At 41.6% G+C, this 24766-nt stretch overlaps 1 protein-coding gene across 1 annotated transcript in view; it reads left to right on the plus strand.

Annotated features, from left to right (window-relative positions):
* The window catches only part of LOC146980384 (F-BAR and double SH3 domains protein 1-like), a 32258-nt gene extending 9698 nt beyond the window's left edge, over positions 1–22560 (plus strand). Inside the window, exons 5-20 of the mRNA XM_085788791.1 lie at positions 964–1108; positions 1257–1393; positions 2705–2768; positions 5109–5237; positions 7019–7141; positions 8980–9075; positions 10060–10179; positions 11604–11708; positions 14075–14230; positions 15043–15171; positions 16709–16792; positions 16883–17027; positions 18280–18380; positions 20818–21085; positions 21735–21790; positions 22458–22560. Of these exons, the coding sequence (XP_085644917.1) occupies positions 964–1108; positions 1257–1393; positions 2705–2768; positions 5109–5237; positions 7019–7141; positions 8980–9075; positions 10060–10179; positions 11604–11708; positions 14075–14230; positions 15043–15171; positions 16709–16792; positions 16883–17027; positions 18280–18380; positions 20818–21085; positions 21735–21790; positions 22458–22508 (1909 nt within the window). The 3' untranslated portion in view covers positions 22509–22560. The remainder of the gene's footprint in view (positions 1–963; positions 1109–1256; positions 1394–2704; positions 2769–5108; positions 5238–7018; positions 7142–8979; positions 9076–10059; positions 10180–11603; positions 11709–14074; positions 14231–15042; positions 15172–16708; positions 16793–16882; positions 17028–18279; positions 18381–20817; positions 21086–21734; positions 21791–22457) is intronic.
* The last annotated feature ends 2206 nt before the right edge of the window (positions 22561–24766 follow it).

A 24766-nucleotide genomic window follows, 5' to 3' on the forward strand; every position in this document is an offset into this window, starting at 1 on the left:
ATGTCAACAAAACATGACAACTTCTGAACCGTTTATGATAGAAACAAGCTGTAAAAAGCATCTGAATTGTGAGACTCCCTGCTTTCCGAGGGTCATTGAATGGTGCATCTATGACAACAAGGGGCCGTATAGGGTGTGTGTAATCACGTGGTACAGGAACAGATGCCAGAGTAACTGGTGAAAACATAACTGCAATTTTCTCAGGTTTTAGAACAGAATAAGAGAGTAGGAGATCGTAATTCAAATGGCCACATCTCGAAAACCATCAAATGTATGACTTTGACTAGGGTATCATTTTAAAGCTTATTTTCTAATCTTTCCATTGATACCAAAATCTCAACTTTGAAATTTGGGTCACTGTGACTCATTTTGATGGATCGGGTCACATTTATGTAAACATGATCTCTAGAATGATTCCTGCTAAATACAACAGGTTGTGTTCAGCCAGCCGTCAGCTAATGTTGCAGGGATGCCTACTCTTGTTCTTGCAAGTTGAGAGTTCACATTTTCATGTCACACATGTGCCTTTAATCCCCCCCCTGCCCACTACACCATACAATACAATACAATACAATACAATACAATACAATACAATACAATACAATACAATACATATTTATTTATATAGCACATTTAAAAATACAATCCAGGTTGTCCAAAGTGCTGTACAATAAAACACACAAGCAAAACTAGTGGCAATAAAACTAGATGGGATACAGATAGTAATACACAAGACACATAGTAATGTAGCTACAATAAAACATGCAATAAAACAAGTGAGTGAAGACATAAAACTAAAATGCCAAGGAAAAGAGATGAGTTTTTAAAAGAGATTTAAAGTGCTTGAGTGTTTGTGCAGTCCTAATATGCAGAGGTAGGCTGTGTGCGTGCCATAATGAGTATTGTGAAGGTGCATGGATTTGCACTGTTAGTTTCCACAGGTAATGCCCTTTGTTTTTCCAGGAGTGTGTTTTGTGTGTGGCGGTCGGTGGTGGATGCGACGGCTCAGACTGCTGCATCACGACTCGCCGCTGCAGAGGAGTATCGCCGCCTGACGGCTCAAGCCTTCAGGAGCTTCCGCAACGCAAAGGACATCCGAGCTAAGAGAGTGAGAGAACCACACAAACACACACAGGAAGTCGTCTTTGCAGCTCACCGCACTATGATGACATACAGTAACTACAAGTGTGTGTGTGTGTGTGTGTGTGTGTGTGTGTGTGTGTGTGTGTGTGTGTGTGTGTGTGTGTGTGTGGCAGGGCCTGGAGCAGCTGCAGAAGGTCCAGAGTGAGGTGGTGGACGCTCTGCGGGAGCTGCACACCATCAAGAAGACTTACCACCAACTCAGCCATATCGCCAATGTTGCCAGAGAGAAAGTTGCTGACACACAGGCCAGGTAGGTGTGTGTGTGTGTGTGTTAAAGGGATAATTCACCCAAAATTGAAATTTCACTCATTATCTCCTCCCCCTCATGTGGACTAAGGGCTGGGAGAAGAGTCCTCCGTGGCTTCTCTGAGTTACAGGGGGTCTCGGCGTAGCAGTGCATGTCCATATGACGGTTGCAAATGGATACCAACTGTCTTGGTAACAAAAAGACACACCAAAAAACATCCAGATACCTCCATGCTGCTCGTATGTAATGTCCGTCTTGTATTGAAGCCCCGAAATGCGAAATTGTCCCGAAAAAAATTAAACAAGTCTATTTTTCAAGCTTGTTTGTAGCGGAAGCTCCTCTTCCTGGTTCATCAAATTTGGACGAACCAGGGTCTGTCCTCTTCCCAGTTCGTCCAAATTTGACAAGACAAGACAGTTGGTATCCATTGACAACCGTCATATGGACATGCACTGCTACGCCGAGACCCCCTGTAACTCAGAGAAGCCACGGAGGACTCTGAAACTTCTCCCAGCCCTTAGTCCACATGAGGGGGAGGAGATAATGAGCGAAATTTCAATTTTGGGTGAGCTATCCCTTTAAAGAGAAACATCAGAAAACATCAGAAAAGGCTTAGTAATGTCTCTACATACATTTTGCATGTAGTAGCAATATTCATGTTGATTGTTGAAGAGTCTGATGAGTGAAATCACATGGAACTTAAAAGCACACACTGCAAAAACTCAAAATCTTACCAAGAACATTTGTCTTATTTCTAGTCAAAACTAATCTCTTTCCACTTAAAATAAGACTCATCACATTAAAAAGCAGCTTGTTTTTAGACACTTGTTACTTTTTTCAAGCATATTTTTACTTGAAATAAGTAGAAAAATCTGACAGTGGATCAAGTTTTTCTTTCTTATTACAAGCACAAAAAACTTGCTTTGACTGGCAGATTTTTCTACTTATTTCAAGTGAAAATTAGTTTGAAACAAGTGAAAATTATCTAAAAACAAGTTCATTTTTAGATGATGAGTCTTATTTTAAGTGGAAAGAGATTAGTTTGGACTAGAAATGAGACATTTGGACAAGAAATAAGACAAATATTCTTGGAAAGATTTTGAGTTTTTGCAGTGCACTGTTCTGAATTCATGATTTTCACAAAGATTTGAAGAACATATGATTACATAGGATTAAAATGTATATGATATGGGTCTAAAGGTCTCTCAGAAACAATAGCACCACTACACTCTGAATTATAAACGTTGTTCTTGATGGAAACCTGTGATGTGTCAGGTGTTGAAGCAGGAAACATGTGTATGTTTTACTTTTCAGAGCCAGAAAGAGTGAACATGGGATCTTCCACTTTAAAACTGGACTACAGAAGATGACCGCTAAGGTATGGAGCATCATATCATATCATATAGCACATTTGAGCAGTAAAATGAGGTGAACTGTGTGTGTGTGTGTGTGTGTGTGTGTGTGTGTGTGTGTGTGTGTGTGTGTGTGTGTGTGTGTGTGTGTGTGTGTGTGTGTGTATCTGTGTAGATGCATGTGTGTGTTTTTGCTGTGTTTTTGTATTACAGTTTTCTACGACCGCTATGAACCCATTTGTCAGTACTTGAAACACTTTTTCAAAACTTTTAACACCAGTGTAACTAAACACAGACACACATTTCCAAAATACAGTAGCCTAATACACTAACACAACTCACCAAATCTACCAAAAACACTGACACATGTTGTCTTCAACAGACACATGTAGTCAGTCACAGCACAGTGTCATAAAAACACTGACAACTGGTGGAACAACACAAACTCAATCACTTTACATGTGTCAGCTCTACTGTTTTACAATAGACAGGTTATTGTATTGATCATAAACTGATGTTTGTGCTGTAGTTTGTTCTGAACTCCTCTTCATTTTTTTTATTTGTTAGGCATGAATTTTGTTCCTTTTTTCTAACACTCAGTACAAAAAGTGAACGACCCATCTCAGAGCAGCTTTGAAGAATGTAAAGTTTATGAAAGAACAAGACAGGATTTGCAGTAAACACTCCTACTACTGTATTATAGTATTTGCAAATGAGAATGAGTAAGTAAAGAAAAAACAGTACAGTGGCCGTCATTCACTATTGCATGAGCGCAATCAACTGTTTTTCAAAAGCAATGGAACATAATACAGGTCATGAATTAGTTTCAGTCTACAATGTGAACTGCTGTTCACTTCAGCCTTTAGGTTTGGCTTTGAACATGAGGTTTTCTGATTTGACAAACAGTGTGAAAGTAATTGAAAATTTTTACCAGTTAACATCTACTGTTTTGGCCTTAGTTGAGCTTGTGTGTAAAAGAAGTTAAAACTAATTTTAAATGGGTTGAATGTATGTATTTGTGTCAAACAAACAAGAAATGTGTTTATTGTATATATGTTTTCTTGTTTTTATTGTTGTTAGTATATATTGCTTAGGTTTTTAGGATGAATTATTATTATTATTAACATTATTTTAAATGCTGCTATGGGTATCTGGGAATGCCTCAAATGGAAATTTTGTTGTATGATATACAATGACAATAAAGCATCTTAATCTATGCTGCCCTGCTAAGCCAGACCACAGTAACTACGCGAAAATTCCAAATTGAGTTTTTTGTGAAATTGAACTTGTCAATAAATGTTTTATCTTGTGTAAAATTTTTAGCGGTCAATTTTGCTCAGTTTTAGAGATATGAGGTATGAAAAATTGCAGTAACTACAAAATCACTCTTGAAACTGAGCCAGACCGCAGTAACTACAGTTACTGCACTCTGCCTCTTTTTCCCTGTACTTCAGCTGCAGTTACTGCGCTCTATTACACACCGCTAGCCTGTTACGGTAGCTAGCTAACATTAGCTTTGGCAGGTTAGCACAAGCACATAACACCTTAGCTAAACACTGGACATAAATGTTAGCTCACTAAAGTTTGTACTGTCAAATTATTAATCATTGTTGAGGTGGCCAAAGTTAGTAATTAAGTAATGAAAGCTGGAAGAAAACAACAACATTGTAGTTACTGCACTTTGCCTCAGCAGCTGTCTATCTGTCTAAGGAAACCTGGCACCAGAGCACAGTATCTGCTTTTTAGGGGTAAAATGTAAAATATGTGGTCATATATTTAATTGCATGAATATTACTTCATGAAAACCTGTCAAATCTGTGTATTTTCACTAATCTACCTACAACACATTTGGAAGACAAATCAAAAAACTTTAAAGCCATTTTTCTCAGTTTCACTGTTTGCGTAGTTACTGCGGTCTGGCTTAGTAGGGCAGAATAGCCCACAGGCTGATGTTGTGCTAATGTAACGGATGTGCACTCACTCACCCATAAAGGACGTGCTAACCAACTTGCCAAGCGGTTGTCAACCTCTTGGTGAAGCAGTTAGCATCGTCGAACCCCAGGGTAGGGTTTGAACCCCAACTAGGGCAGGCCGTGAGAAACACAACGCAGAGGGCCAGATAGATTACAAACATCGGCTACACTAACTGTGTGAAGAGTTTTGAAAAAGTGTTTTAAGTATTGAAAAAAGTGATTGTAAAAAAAAAAAAACTGTAACAGCTGTACAGCACACATTTAAACAGTGAAATGAGGTGACCTGTATGTGTGTGTGTGTGTGTGTGTGTGTGTGTGTGTGTGTATGTGTGTGTATGAGATGTGTGTTTTTGTGGTAGTGGCCTACAATTCTCTTATTTATCATGTGTGCAGCTCACAGCTCGGCTGAAAGAATGTGATGACCATTTGACTGAAGTTCGGAATGAATATCTCCTGTCTCTAGTGGCAGTGAATGCCCATCAGCAGCATTACTATACCAACAGCTTACCACACATCCTGGAGGTAACACACACACACACGCTGACCACATCATTTGCTGATGTCCTGTCTGTGGACAGTGTTTCTCTTTCTGGAGCGTCTTTGTAATTAAGTTGTGTTGTGTTCCACTTGTGTTAGTATTAAATGGTAAATGGTAAATGGTAAATGGACTTTATATAGCGCTTTTCTAGTCACTTGGACCACTCAAAGCGCTTTACAATATAATGGTCGCATTCACCCTTTCACACACATTCAGACAGCACTGTCCGCAGACAGGCTTGCGGTTAATGGACAACCCGCTCTACCTCCTGAGCCACAGCCGCCCTAAATCTCTGGGGTTGTATGATCTACAAATAGATCCAAACTCATTTCTGTTAGCATCATTGACTGCGTTTACATGCACTTCAGTACCCCGGTTTTAATCGGGTTTTTTAAGTACCCCGATTATTGATCAAATTCGGGGTATGGTGTTTACATGGACTTAGAGAAACCCGGTTATTCAGTATCCCTGTATACATGATAAATACAGTATCCTGGTTTCTGATTACTGCGTAGGCTATATGCGTGTTGTTTACAACAGGAAGCGCAACTACCAGGAAATATGCAGGTCAGAAAATTTACAAATTAAAAATGCTGCCATGTTATATAACTTAATAAAAGAAAGGTAAATTCAATGCAGACTGATCGGTTCATTGTAAAACATGCATTTATTGACGTAAAAGTGGTGATTTCTGTACACACGTGAGGCTACAGAGCCTCCAGGCAGCTGGCTGAGCAGCTTTCAGATATCGGGTACTGTGTTTACATGCTCCAGTATCCTGGTTTCTTTCGGAGTTCTCCAGGCAGCAAAATCGGGATATGAGCTTATCCCGATTTCTGGAATCGGGAAATGGTGTTTACATGCGCAAACACAAAAACGGGGTACTTAAAAAATCCGATTAAAATCGGGATACTGAAGTGCATGTAAACGCAGTCACTGTCTTAATGTTTAGAACAGAGGAAAGTCATCCTGACTCATCAGTTCCAAAGGGAGAGAAAGGTTGCATTTATCAAATTATCAGAAATAAATTGGCAGCATAGGAAACTTCAGGACAGGTAGTAAAAGTTGGGTTTAAAGGGATAGTAGCATTTTTTTTAAAAAGTGGGGTTGTATGATCTACAAATAGCCCCTAAGTACTTTAATTGCAGTAGAAGACTCTCTGCACTCCTCCCGTTAGCAACGCCAGCCCATAATAGCCCTGCCCAGAGATTTACAACATACAGTGTTTTGAACAGACCCAAAGAAACGGCCTATTTTCACGGCCTAAAAGAGGTTTTACCTGAAAAAAAATACACAGTTCCATTGTTCACTATAATATAATTTTTTCCAGCCCTTCAAAGTGCAGGAAAAATGCAGTTTTTATTTGGACCTAACCAACTCACGTATCCCTCCGCCCAGGGTTAGCGCCCGCCGATCAGCAGTTGGTTAGGTCCAAATAAAAACTGCATTTTCAGATCATACAACCCCACTTTAAAAAAAAAATGCTACTATCCCTTTAAGATTCACTTTTCTTGTTGAAGCTGGCTCAATTCCTAGCTTTCATGCCCCACCGCTCAACCCAGTGAGCTATACAGCCCCCCAGAGTTGATTTCCTAGTGGGAGGGGTAGTGCATGTACATTTACATTTTATTAGGGTACATCTGTACACATCTGTACAGTCAAATACTCACACCACCCTGCCCTGCCCTAACCTCTGTCTTCACAAAGCTGCTCTACAGGAACCATGTCCATCTCTCCTAACTGCTCTGACATTTGTCTTCCTCAGCAAATGGATGGAAATATTTATGATGATCTCAGAAGTCACTTCCTCCTTCTGTGTGGGACGGAGCTGAACACCTGCGTGTCCACACAGAAACTGTACAGCAACATATGGGACAGTGTAGCCAAGGTACGTGTGCAGAGACTCCTGTCTGGTGCTACTTACAGTATATAAATGTAAAATGAGTGACACATTTTCAAATACAGAGCCACTCGTGCTCAGATATTGTCTGCACTGCAAGAACTCAAAATCTTACCAAGAATATTTGTCTTATTTTTAGTCAAAATGTCATTTCTAGTCAAGACAAATCTCATTATACTTAAAATAAGACTCATCACATTAAAAAGTAGCTTTTTTTTAGACACTTTTTACTTCTTTCAAGCAGATTTTCAATCTGACAGTGGAGCAAGATTTTCTTCCTTATTACAAGGACAAAAACTTGCTTTCACTGGCAGATTTTTCTACTTATTTCAAGTGAAAATGAGTTTGAAACAAGTGAAAACTGTCTAAAAACAAGTTAATTTTTAGGTGATGAGTCTTATTTTAAGTGGAAGGAGATTAGTTTTGACTAGAAATGAGACATTTTGACAAGAAATAAGACAAATATTCTTGGAAAGATGTTGAGTTTTTGCAGTGTGACAATGTGCCTATAGGTCATGTATGCTGCAGATGATTATGACCCATGGTTATGTTTGGTTGTTGGGTGACATCGGGTGGTCGTAATGATTATGACAGGAGCAAATAGAAATGGCACAAGCCCCAGTAAAAATGAGCTTTGCCCAGCATAAATGTCACATAGGTGGTACACTTTAATGCTTAAAGGGATAGTTCAACATTTTGGCAAATTGGCCCATTGCCATAATCCCTATACAGTAGTCATAGCAGTAGGTTCGTTACCTTTATTTGTCGGTGTGAGCTACTTTTAGAACGGCCGAGCAGAGCGGCGAGCTGCTCAGGCTCATGGGATTTCTTGGTTTCCCTCATCAAACTCATCAAATACACAATCCAACAACTCCACAACGCTCTGGTGGACAAGTTGTGAGCTGCACATTTATTTATTTATTTATTTATTTAAAGGTTTAAAGATCAGGGACATTGCACATTAATAAAAACATTTAAACAAATGTAAACGTGGCAGAATTAGCCAAAAGGCTATTTTACATCTGTTGTCCCTGGACTGGTGTTAATACTCACCCTAAAAAAAAAAATGGTTTGATTATCATTCACCACGCTATGAGATAATAACAGAACGTTACCAGACAGAGTTGTTTTAGAGGTAAATTCATGCAAAACAGCTGATGCGTGTTGCCTTCAGGGACAGTTTTTCATCAACAGTCTCTGTATTTCCCTCTAAAACAACTCTGTGTGGTAACGTTGTGTTATTATCTCATAGCGTGGTGAATGTGCAGCTCACAACTTGTCCACCAGAGCGCTGTGGAGTTGTTGGATTGTGTATTTGATGAGTTTGATGAGGGAAACCAAGAAATCCCATGAGTCTCCGTAGCGTAGCTCTGAGCAGCTCACGGCTCTGCTCCACCGTTCTAAAAACAGCTTGCACCGACAATTAAAGGTAACGAACCTACTGCTATGACTATAGGGATTATGGCAATGGGCTAATTTGCCAAAATGTTGAACTATCCCTTTAAAGAAGAATAATAAGTTCAGACTGAGCTGTGCCCCAGTAGGACTCATAGTTGTTTTTGACACTGTTATGTCTGGGTCATCGTCATGCTGCAGAATAAATGTGGGACCGGTCAGAGGCTTCTCAGAATAAAATGCATGATGGATAAGAATGGAAACGTCTGAAGTGGTTAAAACTTTTGCACAGTACTGTATATCTTTTCCAAATCCTAACCAAGCCATGACCAGATTCCTTCTTTTAGACCTAAAATGTTAGGAAAATACACCCCCCGAGTTGAATTTGCCCGGAATTGTCCTTTAACAGTGATTGGCTGTTGTGTTGTCAGGTGACCAGAGAGAAAAACATCAAGCAGTTCCTACAAGAATCTGCTTCCTTCAGCAAAATGACCGACTTCACCTTCCAACCTGCTCCACATGACAAGGTGTGTGTCTGTGTGTGTGTGTGTGTGTGTGTGTGTGTGTGTGTGTGTGTGTGTGTGTGTGTGTGTGAGTGTTGTATTTCATAGTGAACCATTATTTAAAGGGATAGTTCACCCAAAAATTCAAATTTCACTCATTATCTACTCACCCTCATGTCGACTAAGAGCTGTGAGAATTTTCAGAGTCCTCCGTTCCTTCTCTGAGTTACGGGGGGGGGGGGTCCGCGCAGCAGTATTTGTCCATATAATGGCTGTCAATGGATACCAACTTTCTTCGTCCAAAAAGACACACCAAAAAACATCCAAATACCTCCATACTGCTCGTCTGTAATGTCCCTCTTGTATTGAAGCCCCGACATGAGAAATTGTTCCGCCGGTCAGTGCAAATCTCAACCCCGGACACAGGAAGAGCAGTGAACTGAGACACTGGGAGCTTCCGCTACAAACAAGCTTAAAATATAGACTTATTTAATTTTTTTCGACAATTCCTCATGTCGGGGCTTCAATACAAGAGGGACATTACAGACGAGCAGTATGGAGGTATTTGGATGTTTTTTGGTGTGTCTTTTTGGACGAAGAAAGTTGGTATCCATACACAAATACTGCTGCGCGGACCCCTCCGTAACTCAGAGAAGGAACGGAGGACTCTGAAAATTCTCACAGCTCTTAGTCGACATGAGGGTGAGTAGATAATGAGTGAAATTTGAATTTTGGGTGAACTATCCCTTTAAAGAAAACATAAACTTTTCATATCAACTTCTACCTCTGTGTACACACATTTCTGTTTCAGTCTGCTTTCACAGTCACAACACAACCAAAGCATAATGCAGTCACACACAGACAGTCTGATAGCTGCAGTGTGTGTGTGTGTGTGTGTGTGTGTGTGTGTGTGTGTGTGTGTGTGTGTGTGTGTGTGTGTGTGTGTGTGTGTGTGTGTGTGTGTGTGTGTGTGTGTGTGTGTGTGTGTGTGTGTGTGTGTGTGTGTAGGTGTGTTCTCTGCAGGAGGTGTGTTGTTCATCGGAGACCGACGGCTGTCTGGTTAAAGAGGCCAAAAAATGGGCAACGAAAGCAGCCAAAGACTTTAAGATCCTCACCCACGGAGAGAGGGTGAGACTGCTCAGAGTCACTTCCTGTTTACGTACATCACCCTGACAACCGTTTCATTTCATTATCAAGATGAGTGTTTGTGGCCTAAATATCCGTTATTTATTGACACTCTACATTATCTTCTTCTACGTTACTTCTTCACATGTAAAATTCTCAGCTGGACAATTCCTCCATCAGATATTTAGAGTGACATTACATTAACATAACTTAACATATTACATTAGCTACATTAAAGGGGACATATTATGGAAATATCACTTTTTGAAGGCTCTCTAACAAATATTTGGGTGTTTGTCTTAACCATTTTCAGACTCCCTATAGGTTGAAATCCATGTGGTTTTATGAACTGTTCCCTCAGTTGTCTTCCAATGATGTAACTAGTTTTTGAATCTGCATAACCCCACCCCTACTTGGTACCAGTAGAAGGGGCGGGGCAAGCAGTGGTTCATTAGCATTTAAAGGGACAGACACTAAGGCCCCGTCCAGACGAATCCGTTTTTTTCGAATCCGGATAACTACTTTATCGGATCGGCCTCGCGTCTACACGGATACGGCGTTTTCAGGGGGTGAAAACGATATTTTTTGAAAACGGGTCCCAGAGTGGGAAAATTTGAAAACGCCGCCCCAGCGTTTTCGTCTGGACGGCCAATACGGATTTATTCTGAAACGATGATGTCATACCCCCCACCTCTCTACCTGTAACCTGAGACACACACGCACACACACACACACCGCTACAGCAGCTACACACTATGGACGTAACAACAACAACGGCCGACTACCGTCGGGACGCTCAGACACTGCGCGCCTGTTTAATCATCACTGATCGTCATATTTGCTCTGACACGACTCCCTGTCAACATTTAATCCCATGTTTTAGTTTACGTAATACAGCGGGGACTTTTTCTTCTGTTGAATTTCAGCGGGGACTTCCCGTCTTCTCTGTCTTAAGTGTTTATGTTTGGCAGCGCTGCAGCGCCACACACACACACACACACGCCTCAGGAGGATGTACTACAGCGTTTTGGGTCGTTTTCAGTGGATCCGTGTGGACGCAGATATTTCTGAAAACGATGCCGTGTTTACGGAGATATTTTTCAAAACGATTAAGAAAAAGATCGGATTCGGTGAAGCCGCGTATTCGTCTGGACGGGGCCTGAAAGCAGAGAGGATGAAAAGAGCTGTGATGTTTCATCCTTGGGGGATTTTGACCAAAGTATGTGACAGACATGTCTTTAAGACACCTGGGGACTATTTTAATCTGTGGAAAGGAGCAGAATATGTCTCCTTTAAAGTTTATCAGATGAGACTGTTTAATCAGCAGTTCTTTAAGAGCAAAAATGATGTGCTGTGTCACATGAAGAGCTTTATGTGTTGTGTGTGTGTTTGTATGTGTGTGTGTGTGTGTGTGTGTGTCATTCCAGGCTCTGCAGATGTTGGAGAGTCGGCTCAAGCTGTTGTCAGGGGAGACGGAGCTCAGAGTTGAGCAGAAGATAGCAGAGGTGCAGGACAGTGTCCGGAAAGCCAGGGTATCATCATGTTTTCTACATTTTCCATCGTGTTTTCCTCCTCCTCTCATCTATAGATGAAAAATGTGTGATCACAAAAAAGTGTTTTTGAATGTCTCCATTCCCGTGTGGTATTGTGATTTCAGAAGCAAACCAAAACTTCACATTTTCTTAATTTATGCATACGGGCTTCACACATTGCTCCATGAAAAATGATACAAAATCGGCTTTCCTATGTGCCAGCACATCTTTACCACACATCACACCTGAAGACATGTGAAAATCACATGTGAGGTTTGTACTAGGGCCCGACCGATTTATCGGCGAGCCGATTAAATCGGCCGATTATAGCCCATTTGAGAATAATCGGTAATCGGCCAAAACTCGCCGATTGTCGCCGATATTTTCAGAAATAAAATGCAGGGAATAAGACTTGGTTTTACTTTGAAATTGTTCCCCCATTTAAAAAGATCCCCGACATTAGGCTATTTATCCTGTAGAGGGCGCATCCTCTCTCTCCACTATCCACTAACCACCTCACAGCAGAGTGACTGAGCAGGACATGCTTGCCTTTTCTTTTCTTTTTTGCCGCGGTCGGGTGAATTAATTAATGCTCGTGACTCCGGCCGTGTTGGGTCCGAGATTCAACAAGCTGGTCGGGTTTTACCGTAGGCTAATTACAGGCAGTATGCCCGTTTATCATAAATAATGAACACAGTACCTAGATGAGGTGGGTGAGTGACTGAGCTGACTGAGGTTGTAACACGGGGGGGAGGAGGGGCGGCGGTGCGGGTCTCTGACTGCAGCGGGACAATCATGTCTCTGCTCCGTGAGACTGTGAGACTGACCGCCTGTGGGACCGGGGCTCGCGGCAGCAACCGCTAATGGTTGAAAACAGCGGTGATACGTGCTTCCACGTCGGAGTCAACAAACCAGAAACGTCTCGAACAACATTGGAAAAAGTCGCTAAAAAAAAAAAAAAGAGAGAGAGAGAGAGCGAGAGAGAGAGAGAGAGAGAGAGAGAGAGAGAGAGAGACCACCGTGCCGTGTAAAAACAACAACAACAAAAAAGTGTCACGTGTCATGACTTCCTGTATCTGGCCCTTCAAATTAAAAGCCTACAGCCTTTCACAGTTGTTGTTGTTGCTTTTTCCTGCAACCAATTGACCAAGGAAATTTTGGCAGCCCTATATATTATATAATTTATGTAGATATATTACTTAAATTAATAACATTTTAAAACTTTATATAAAAAAAAATAATCGGCCGATTAATCGGTTATCGGATTTTTTTCCCCCTAATAATCGTAATCGGCATCGGGCCCAAAAAAAATCCATATCGGTCGGGCCCTAGTTTGTACATTTGAATTTCATCTTGTTTTTCTATAAAGGACAGACCCAGACCCAGTCCCCTCTGGACCCAGACCAATGACCTATAAAATGATACATTATTACATTTTGTCAGAGTGTTTCTATATCTTTTCAAGATTTGCAGCACTGGTAACATAACAATTCTCACCCAATCACTGTGACTAAAGACACAGAGGAGAGACAGGAGAAGTAATGGGGAAAAGGGGAAATTTCACTTTCTAAGTCAGTTTCTCTGAGTTTAAACATTTTGTTTTCAAAAACTGTCCGTTATGTATAGCCCCAGTATGTAACTTATTTGTCTTTTTATTTGCAAAAATCCAACATGTCTTTCATAAATCCGTATTTCACTGAAGTGGAATCACAGCCGCATACAGATGAAAGCTTTCTGGTTCCTTAGAATGAGTTGTTACAAGTCGTTACAAATACATAAGTGGGCGACGCACCGAACCGAGGCGGCCATGTTGCATCGTGACCGTAGGTAACCACGGAAACGGCCTGTTAAAACCGTCACCACTGTGTAGTGTGAGGAAGGACGGAGGCACTGGTGTTGCATTCAGGTGCATTCAGGCAGACGGCCGTAGACAAACCAACCGGATGTCATTTTACTCCACCAGAGAAAGACGGTAAAACAATACCACATCACCATGACAACATATTGTCAGGCCTGTATTGTTTTGCCTCGTGCTGGCGGACCACTTGTTTATCCTGTTACATGCAGCGTCTGTTGTCTGTCTGACGTCTGCCCCATTTCACCTGAATGCAACATAAAGAATACGTTCAGATATGCAACCGCACCGCTAGATGGGGGGAATTCCTACATATTATACCTTTAAAATATTACAAAAGGCATTTTAAGGTTTTTTCTTTCACATATAAACTTGCACAGAAACGTCTTTGTTCTGTGCACCTGTGTGTGTGTGTGTGTGTGTGTGTGTGTGTGTGTGTGTGTGTGTGTGTGTGTGTGTGTGTGTGTGTGTGTGTGTGTGTGTGTGTGTGTGTGTGTGTGTCCTGTCTCAGCTGAACAGGGTGAAGGCTGAGGCCCGTCTGGCTTTGCTCTCACTCCGAGTCACAGGAACTGACCTGTGGCTCCACGACGCCATGAACCAAGCAGAGGAGGAGCTGGAGAGAGAGAGGAGGCTCAGCGAGCAGAGGAGGTCCACCGAGGACTTCTCAGTATGCTGACACACACACACACACACACACACACACACACACAGGGCCGTTGTATAGGGGAGAAAGGTGATGATAACTCTAGGGGCCCAGCGCCCAGTGGGGCCCATAAAAAACCCCAGTAGTCTAATATTTGTATGACTGATTTATTCTGCGTAAGACCCTGACTAATACTCATAGTACACTGTAAAAACTCAACATCTTTCCAAGAATATTTGTCTTATGTCTTGTCCAAATGTCTCATTTCTAGTCAAAACTAATCTCTTTCCACTTAAAATAAGACTCATCGCCTAAAAATTAACTTGTTTTTAGATCATTTTCACTTATATTCACAATAAATAGAAAAATCTGCCAGTGAAAGTAAGTTTTTTGTGCTTGTAATAAGGAAGAAAAACTTGCTCCACTATCAGATTTTTTCTACTTATTCCAAGTGAAAATCTGCTTGAAAGAAGTAAAAAGTGTCTAAAAACAAGCTACTTTTAATATGATGTGTCTTATTTTAAGTAGAATGAGATTTGTTTTGACTAGAAATGACATTTTGACTAGAAATAAGACAAATATTCTTGGTAAGATACTTGAGTTTTTGCAGTGTAATGCTGCATTAGCATCAAAACAAAGAAGGCTAAATAAAAAACAATAATAGGTACATACGTAGTCTAAGAAAAAAAAAGGAAAAGTTAGGGGGAGGGGCCCACTTTAGTATTCTTTAAGGGGGCCCAGAATTCCTAGCAACGGCCCTGCACACACACACAACACATTCTGCCTGGCCTTTGCTTTGTTCCTCTGTGTTTACTGGGTTTGTTGTGTGTCTTCAGGAGGACGAGTTTGAGCTGACTGACTTTGAGGACTACAATGACGAGAATGGAGACATCTTCATAGACCCAGTGTCAGCCTCAGGAGTGTGTGTCTATCCTACAGCCTGCAGAGTCGTCTACAGCTATCAGGTGCTGCAAACTATATACTTATTGTATATAGTTATTATTGGTCATATTTGCAAAGTATTGGAGCTGAAAGAAGATGTACACTGCAAAAAATCTTACCAAGAATATTTGTCTTATTTTTAGTCAAAATGTCATTTCTAGTCAAAATAAATCTCATTATACTTAAAATAAGACTCATCACATTAAAAAGCAGCTTGTTTTTAGACACTTTTTCCTTCTTTCAAGCAGATTTTCACTTAAAATAATCTGACAGTGGAGCAAGTTTTTCTTCCTTATTACAAGCTCAAAAAAAACCTCTTTTCACTGGCAGATTTTTCTACTTATTTCAAGTAAAAATTTGTTTGAAACAAGTGAAAATGATCTAAAAACAAGTACATTTTTAGGTGATGAGTCTTATTTTAAGTGGAAAGAGATTAGTTTTGACTAGAAATGAGATACTTTGACAAGAAAGAAGACACATATTCTTGGAAAGATTTTGAGTTTTTGCAGTGTACTGAGACACTGGGTGTTGATAATAATAATAACAGGAGACAGTTGATACCTAAAGAGGAACTATGCAAGTCCGGTCTCTTCTCCGCCTTTTTTGCTAACCCTCCTCCTGCTCATGTGCATTTGTTTACAACGAAGCCGGGGAGAAATCAATCTATAGTGCGGTACATAACGTTATATCAGTCAATCAATCAATCAGGCTTTATTTGTATAGCACTTTTCATGCCCATGGCAGCTCAAAGTGCTTCACATGTTAAAAACAAGCAGTATAGGGGACACATATTGGGACGACATAGGGAACACATGTTAGAGAGACATACATAAATTCGCAAACACATACACATTCACACAATAATTATAGAACATTGGATTTTATCAGGGAAACGCTATCTAATACTCACTCATTTGCAGTGGGGAAAACACTAGATAAAATGAAGTAAAATAAATAAAATTGAGAAGAGGAGAAAGACACTAGGTAAAATGAAGTAAAATAGATAGAATGAGAAGATAAGAGAGATACTAGATAAAATGAGGTAAAATAGATTTTACGTTTAGGAAATGCGATTGAATTAATTTCAATAAAATGAAATTAACTTTCTATCTCATAATTATGACTTTTAATGTCATATTTTATATCCATCATGCTCTGTTCATGTTTTTATTTTATGTTTTTCCTTTTTCTTGTTTATTTTATTTACTTACGTAGTTGGGCTTACACATTTATGATCTGAATCTTGTGCATAGAGACACTTTAGGAGTAGATGAGACTGTGATCCAGCAGCACTGTTGATTAAAACTGTTGCTGTGTGTGTGTGTGTGTCGTAGTTGTGCTACTGCGCGCAATGGCACAGGCTGCACTTGTCAAATTTGTCCCGATTGCTTTTAAATCTCCCCCCACACGCTTGGCCACTTAATCCATGCTGCACACTACGTTCCGCCGGCAAAACGTCACCAAAGTGTGTGCGTAACCAAGCGCACTGAGCCAGGTGTGGAGGAATGGGACAGGCCCTTAGTCTGACCTGCTGGTGTGATCTGGTGTCATTTCCTTCAGGCCAGCCAATCGGATGAGCTGTCAATCAAGGAAGGGGAGGAGTTACAGGTGATTGAAGATGGAGACATGGAGGACTGGCTGAAGGTATCTGCTGCTTTGATCCTTGGTAGACTGTGTGTGTGTGTGTGTGTGTGTGTTTTCCAGTCTCACACCTGTGTGTCCATGGCTACGCAGGTGTGTAACGCCTGTGGACAGGTGGGCTACGTTCCTGAGCGTTACGTGCAGTTCCTGTGTCTACCAGCAGAGGAGGCTGCTCAGCTGGACGGCTCCTTCAGCTCCACGTCGTCCACTGGGAATAAAGAGAGGACAGGGGGCCGAGGTAAACAGTGTTAGAGAGAGAAAGAGACACTGCTGTACCAGAATATACATATATTTTATGAAATCAAGGCTTGTTTACAGTTATTAAAGGGATAGTTCAACATTTTGGCAAATTGGTGCATTGCCATAATCCCTATAGTCATAGCAGTAGGTTCGTTACCTTTAATTGTCGGTGTAAGCTATTTTTAGAACGGCGGAGCAGAGCCGTGAGCTGCTCAGAGCTACGCTACGGAGGCTCATTATGGGATTTCTTGGATTCCTTCATCAAACTCATCAAATACACAATCCAACAACTCCACAACGCTCTGGTGGACAAGTTGTGAGCTGCACATTCACCACGCTATGAGATAATAACACAACGTTACCACACAGAGTTGTTTTAGAGGGAAATTCATGCAAAACAGCTGATGCACGTTGCCTTCAGGGACAGTTTTTCATCAAGCAGTCTCTGCATTTCCCTCTAAAACAACTCTGTCTGGTAACGTTGTGTTATTATCTCATAGCGTGGTGAATGTGGGCCCCTCCCCCTAACTTTTCCTTTTTTTTTCTTAGACTACGTATGTATTATCGTTTTTTATTTAGCCTACTTTGTTTTGATGCTAATGCAGCATTACACTGCAAAAACTCAAGTATCTTAGCAAGAATATTTGTCTTATTTCTGGTCAAAATGTCATTTCTAGTCAAAACAAATCTCACATCATATTAAAAGTAGCTTGTTTTTAGATACTTTTTTACGCCTTTCAAGCAGATTTTCACTTGGAAAAAGTAGAAAAAATCTGATAGTGGAGCAAGTTTTTCTTCCTTATTACAAGCACAAAAAACTTACTTTCACTGGCAGATTTTTCTACTTATTTCAAGTCAAAATTAGTTTGAAACAAGTGAAAATTATCTAAAAACAAGTACATTTTTAGGTAAGAGATTAGTTTTGACTAGAAATGAGACATTTGGACAAGAAATAAGACAAATATTCTTGGAAAGATGTTGAGTTTTTACAGTGTACTATGAGTATTAGTCAGGGTCTTACACAGAATAAATCAGTCATACAAAGATTAGACTACTGGGGTTTTTTATGGGCCCCACTGGGCGCTGGGCCCCTAGAGTTATCATCACCTTTCTCCCCTAGACAACGGCCCTGATTACCACTCAGAAGTACACTAAAATCCCATAGCGGTTGACTCACACTTTGCAAAGTACAAAGTAAATAACACACCTTGTCTATGATACTCATGTGATTTAGATGTGATGTGTTTCAGGTCTAGCCAGAGCTCTGTACACCTACCAGGCCCAGAGTGCAGAGGAGCTGTCCTTCCAGGAGGGGGCGCTCATACACCTGCTCCGCTGTCAGCAAGGAGAGGTGCAGTAGATGTCTGTATCATGGATGTTTCTCACAATTTGAGTCCTAATTGTTGTTTTTTTTCTGTAATGGAAACAGGCAATAGTATACACAATGTATACAGTGACAGTACACTAACCAAAACAGACAAACAGAAAACAAAGGACAGAACAAACCTGACGACGTAATAAAACAGGACCAAAACAGGACAGAAAAAAAACAACAAAAAGGGATGTAAAACTACTAAAATTAAGTTAACAGCAACTACTTAATATACATTTACTCAAAAGTAAGTTTTTCCCATTTTTTTGTTATGCATTTCCACCTTATCTTGATTTGTTGCGATTATTATTTTCCAAAAGAAATTGGCGACACACTGTATTTCTAAAATAAACCAAGTTCAAAAATGTTTTTGTTTGGGTCTTAAATATAAATATTTTCCCCAAAAGAATGATCGTGTTTACAATCTGCTGTCCTAATTGTTTTAATAATTGGTTTTCTGGATGTGAACTTTGGACCTGGAGGTGAATATGGCTCAATAATGATATATACCCAGGGGGCTAAATCCCAGTTTTTTGGAAAACAGACACAGAGCGTTGTAAAAGGTTTTACAGCAGAAATGATATCTAGGAACTTCAAGGATTAAAACCTGGGTGGACAACCCGGTCAACTAGCTGCTGGAAAGCTACAGGGGCCAAAACCCCTTTCTGGGGTCATTTTGCTGGCGAAATGATGTAAATGCAAATATTTAGGTACTACAATGGCATAAATAGTCATACAACTATAAGATTTGGCAGAGAGTATCTTGACACATAGGGGGAGGCAGGAAAAAAAGATTCTGGGGTTTGTTGCAACTCAATTTTAAGATATCACCCTCAACATCCCAAAAAAGACAACAAAAAAAAGTACTGTTCGCCTGACAAATTCTCATGAAAATTATTATTTTTCAGCACTTTATGGAGAATATCTATGCTTAACATGTATATAGAAAACTTCCGTAATTCATAAGCTTCCATTTGAGTCCCAGATAGCCTTTCTATCTCCAAAGCCCCACTTGCTGTGGCCAACGGTCTTCTCTATCTGTCTGTTCACTTTGGGGAGACTAGAAATAGAATGGTTTCTGATCATGCCAGTTAACATGGAGTTTTTCACAATAGGTGTTGCATTGTTTGGAGACAGCCTGTAGCTTTCCAGTAGCTAGTAGAAAGGCTATCTTGGACTCAAATGGAAGCTTATGAATTAAGGAAGTTTTCTATATATATGTTAAACATAGATATTCTCCATAAAGTGCTGAAAAATCATAATTTTCATGAGAATTTGTCAGGCGAACAGTACTTTTTTTTGTCTTTTTTGGGATGTTGAGGGTTATATCTTAAAATTGAGTTGCAACAAACCCCAGAATCTTTTTTTCATGCCTCCCCCTATGTGTCAAGATACTCTCTGCCAAATGTTATAGTTGTATGACTATTTATGCCATTGTAGTACCTAAATATTTGCATTCATAGTTAGTTTAGTCTCACAGAGAATATCTATGACCCTTTGATTCTGACCTCACCTGTCAAACTCACAGCTGCTGTGTCACCGTACCCAGCAGCTCCACCACAGGTCAACGCTGTCAGGAGTAGATGGGTACGGGGTGTGGCTCTTCTCAGCTGTCAGTCACATCTCCACAGCCTTCATCAGAGAATGGAGTTTGCTGAGAAAGAGAGAAAACTCCAGTAGGTGTTTAGATGATTGAGAAGGAGCAGGGGGATTTATGAAGTCAGGATTTTCCTCTGATGTTTTCATGATGCTGTGAGACAAACTTTGTTTGTAAAAAAATGTCTATACAAATAAGATTTAAAAAGAAAATTGAAAGGCTCGCACACCACAGGGCTCCAAAATGCAGTCCATTTATTCACAGGAGAAGTGTAACGTTTCGAGCGACAACTGCTCTTCGTCAGACACACAGAATCCACATAGACGCCATCTTAAGTATCATGTGGTAGTCATGTGACAACTAGAAAACAGGAAGCAGATACCGGTACATACACGAAAACTAACATTTAGCATGGAAAAATGTTAGAAAGTGCTAAAGAAAAAATATATAACAGCATCCAATAGTAGTACAGAGTCCTGTTATATTTTAGTGTTTTTAAACATCAATAGAATTACTTCCTGAAAACACACACAAGTAAATAAACTGTGTTGTGTAAGTACACATGCGCCCATACCAATGAAAACACCATAGATGTAGGTCATACCAGCCGCAACGTAGAAATCTCATAACATTTTTCAAATACAATACATAGTAGGAAAGTAGGAAAAGTTTTCTATTTTCTTTTTTTTTCTTTTTAATTCTTGCCCGTCTTTGGCTCAGCACCTGCCCAAAGTTCTTGGCACGGATGTGTGTGTGTTTTTTTCTTTTTATTGATATACAAATAAGATTGCCTTGCCTTGCCTGTGCACCACGTTTCAGGTGGATGACGGTTTCTGGGAGGGAGAGCTGAACGGACGGACCGGGGTCTTCCCATCGCTGGTGGTGGAGCTGGTGCATGATGAAGGCAGAGAGGAGGAGGAGGAGAAGCAGGAGGAGGAGGAGGTGAAGGTCCAGCCCCTCCCCCTCCCCCTCCCCACCACAGCCACAGCCACGCCCCTCCTCTCCCCTCCTGTCCCAGCCCCCCCCTCTCCTGGCTGCAGCTCCCCACCCGCCTGCGTGGAGGACCGGCCTGCAGACAGCACAGCAGGTGAGACAGTTGTCCATCCATCAGAGCTGAGGTGCTCATCACTTGTTAAAGGGATAGTTCAACATTTTGGCAAATTGGCCCATTGCCATAATCCCTATAGTCATAGCAGTAGGTTTCCCTCATCAAACTCATCAAATACACAATCCAACAACTCCAAAAGGCTGTCGTGGACAAGTTGTGACCTGCACATTCACCACGCTATGAGATAATAACACAATGTCACCAGACAGAGTTGTTTTAGAGGGAAATACATGCAAAACCGCTGATGCGCGTTGCCTTCAGGGACAGTTTTTCATCAACAGTCTCTGAATTTCCCTCTAAAACAACTCTGTGTGGTAACGTTGTGTTATTATCTCATAGCGTGGTGAATGTGCAGGTCACAACTTGTCCACCAGAGCGTTGTGGAGTTGTCGGATTGTGTATTTGATGAGTTTGATGAGGGAAACCAAGAAATTCCATGAGCCTCCGTAGCGTAGCTCTGAGCAGCTCACGGCTCTGCTCCACCGTTCTAAAAATAGCTTGCACCGACAATTAAAGGTAACGAACCTACTGCTATGACTATAGGGATTATGGCAATGGGCCAATTTGCCAAAATGTTGAACTATCCCTTTAATAATGACTGACGGTGTGTGGTTGTGTCTCTGATCAGACGCTGGAGGAGGCAGCCACAAGTCTCCAGACCTCTGCAGCAGTCGACTGAGACCGGTATGTAACAGCAGCGTTTACTGTACAACACCCACTACAGGATGTGTGTGTTTGGTTAAAGGAATAGTTCACCCAAAATTGAAATTTCTCATTACTCAATATCTCCTCCCCCTCATGTGGACTAAGGGCTGGGAGAAGTTTCAGAGTCCTCCGTGGCTTCTCTGAGTTACAGGGGGTCTCGGCGTAGCAGTGCATGTCCATATAACGGTTGCAAATGGATACCAACTGTCTTCGTAACAAAAAGACACACCAAAAAACAAGTCCAAATCGCGCGAGATTTGGACGGACCAGGAAGAGGAGCTTCGAGAAGCTTCCACTACAAAACAAGCTTGAAATATAGACTTATTTAATTTTTTTCGGGACAATTTCGCATTTCAGGGCTTCAATACAAGACGGACATTACATAGGAGCAGCATGGAGGTATTTGGATGTTTTTTGGTGTGTCTTTTTGTTACGAAGACAATTGGTATCCATTTACAACCGTTATATGGACATGCACTGCTACGCCGAGACCCCCTGTAACTCAGAGAAGCCACGGAGGACTCTGAAACTTCTCCCAGCCCTTAGTCCACATGAGGGGGAGGAGATAATGAGATGAGGAATTTCAATTTTGGGTCAACTATCCCTTTAACACCTCTCTCTCTCTCCTCCATCTGTTCTGTTCCAGTGTCGAGCCCCTCCACCTCCTCCAGCTCAGAAGCCTTTACCTCAGCCCTGAGGCACCTTCATGCAGACACACACACACACACACACCTTAAAGGGGAATTGCTGTTTTTTTTTACAATCTGGACCTTATTTCTAGCATAAAATCCGATCATTTACTCACTCAGATAACTTTGGTGTCATTACAAGTCGTTCCAACGAAATGAGCTCCAGCCGAGAGCCGCGTATTTAAGCAATATATCACTCCAGGCCGTGGTCTATGCTCATTCTACCACTCTAAGGGGCGTTGTTAGAGTGGTATAATGAGCATATACCACGGCCTGGAGTGATATATTGCTTTTATAAAACGGTTACCAATAAAGGCAATATGAAAGAGGGATACGCAGTCAATTTCATGTAGTTTTATTCAACCAGAAATACATATTATCCAATAAAATAGCCTCACTGTGGAAAAACTAGTCCCACCTCTCCAGACGTTAGCTCCAAGTAGCTCTGCATCTGGTCTTTTCTTCTGTCACTTCTCAGTCCCCTCTACCATTGTTAACCCTCTGGAGGTGAACCCTTTAACACCTAAGCCTCAAATGTCCGCCTGGACCTTTTTTTTGCTTATTTAACTATAAAAGGCCCTGAGAATGTCCTGTGAGTAAGTGCTTTTGCCCCTTTTTTCAGAACACTTGGAACTTTCAATGTTAGGCAGTTATTTGTCATTCACTACATGTTAAAACAGTGTTTTAGCTGTTTTAAATGAAGAAAAACCAAAAAAACGGAATTTGATTTTACAGATTTACTCATAAAAAAAACAGTGAAATTGGACAGATTGAACAGATATTGCATATTAAAATTTAAATTATAACTATATAAAACATATTTACAACATTTCTTTTTTAGATTTTGAATCTCAATGTGTACAAACAGAAAAACATGATAACTATATACAGGCGTTTTTTCCCCCTCAACTCTCTCCTCACTTGCTGCCTTCACTTTTCAGTTTCCTGATGGAACAGCCAGTAACAGTTCCTGTCTGGCTGCAGACACAGGCCCACATTGCAGGCCTCGCACATCCAGGCAGCGCTCCTGTGGCACAGTCTGCACCAGAGTCCTGCACCGGGTCGGATCCCCGCGGGTATCCGACGGGTACCCCGCAAAAACGGTGTTCAACGGGTGGATAAGCTGTCTTGTGAAAATTCACGGGTCGGGCACGGGCGGAACTCAAATGAACGCGGGTGGGTACGCGGGTGTATGTGTCGGCCTACAGAGGAAAACTCAGCGCAGCTGCATGAACCAGCGTAGCAAATCTTTTTTTTTTTTATCACTCACGGCAACAACAGAGCAGCATCTTGATGTAAATAAACGATCTTTGGCCGCTCGTGTGACCGCTCACAGCTTTCCCTGGAGTTTAGCCTGTCATGGCTTGACTGCTCAGCTTCTGGGTAAAAGCTACAAACACACCGATGGGATCAATGTAAAGGCTGAAGTGTCCTGCTTTCATTAAAAAAAGAATTACGTCGCTATCATTCTCTGTTCTGGAAATAGCCGCGAAAGAGTACGGCTCCCCCCTCTCTCTTTTCTTTTCTTTTTTCTTTTTTCTAAAGAGTGCAGCTGTACCCCTGTTATCGCCGGTGATGACGGCGATCTAACGGGCAGCGGGTCTTAATGTTGACGGGCGGGTCGGATCCGGGTTGTATTCAGAAAAAATCACGGGTGACGGGTCGGGACACGGGCTTAAAAACCAACGGGTTGGGCGGGCGCGGGTTTCCAAAATTGGACCCGTGCAGGACTCTGGTCTGCAGCGGCGTCGCCCCATGCTGCCTTTCTGCGATTTAGACAGCCCGCTGCCTGTGGGTACAGGGAGGTGTCGCTGGCCTCGGGTCTTCTGAGGCTCGCGCTTCGGAGGAACTCCCAGGAGGTGGGCAGCAAGCTCCTCCTGGAAGCCCTGGCGTGTCAGGGGCTTCTGCTGCCTGCCAGATGAAAGCTCCTTGTGGATCACGAAGGAGTTGGTGACCGAGATGTCGACCATGTGCTGGAAAATGGCCGTGGTCCGCCTCCTGGTCTTATGGTGGACCGAGTTTGTGCTAATCATCTGGTCAGAGGCGTCCACACCCCCCATGTACCTGTTGTACTCTGTGACAGTGGTGGGGCGGGGGACAGGGATCTTCTGTTGTGGCCCTTCTCTTGCCTTGCACCAGCGCTGCACGGTGTCTCCACTGTAGACCGGGTGGATGGTGGAGCACAGGGAAACCTCGCGCGTGTCCATCCACTTCACGAACAGAAGATCCCTGTCCCTGATCCACCTGATGCTTCCACGCGGGGATT

The sequence above is a fragment of the Trachurus japonicus genome, chromosome 10 (genome assembly GCF_045865225.1).
Source record: "Trachurus japonicus isolate A0001 chromosome 10, Traja_1.0".
In the NCBI taxonomy this organism is placed as follows: Eukaryota; Metazoa; Chordata; class Actinopteri; order Carangiformes; family Carangidae; genus Trachurus; species Trachurus japonicus.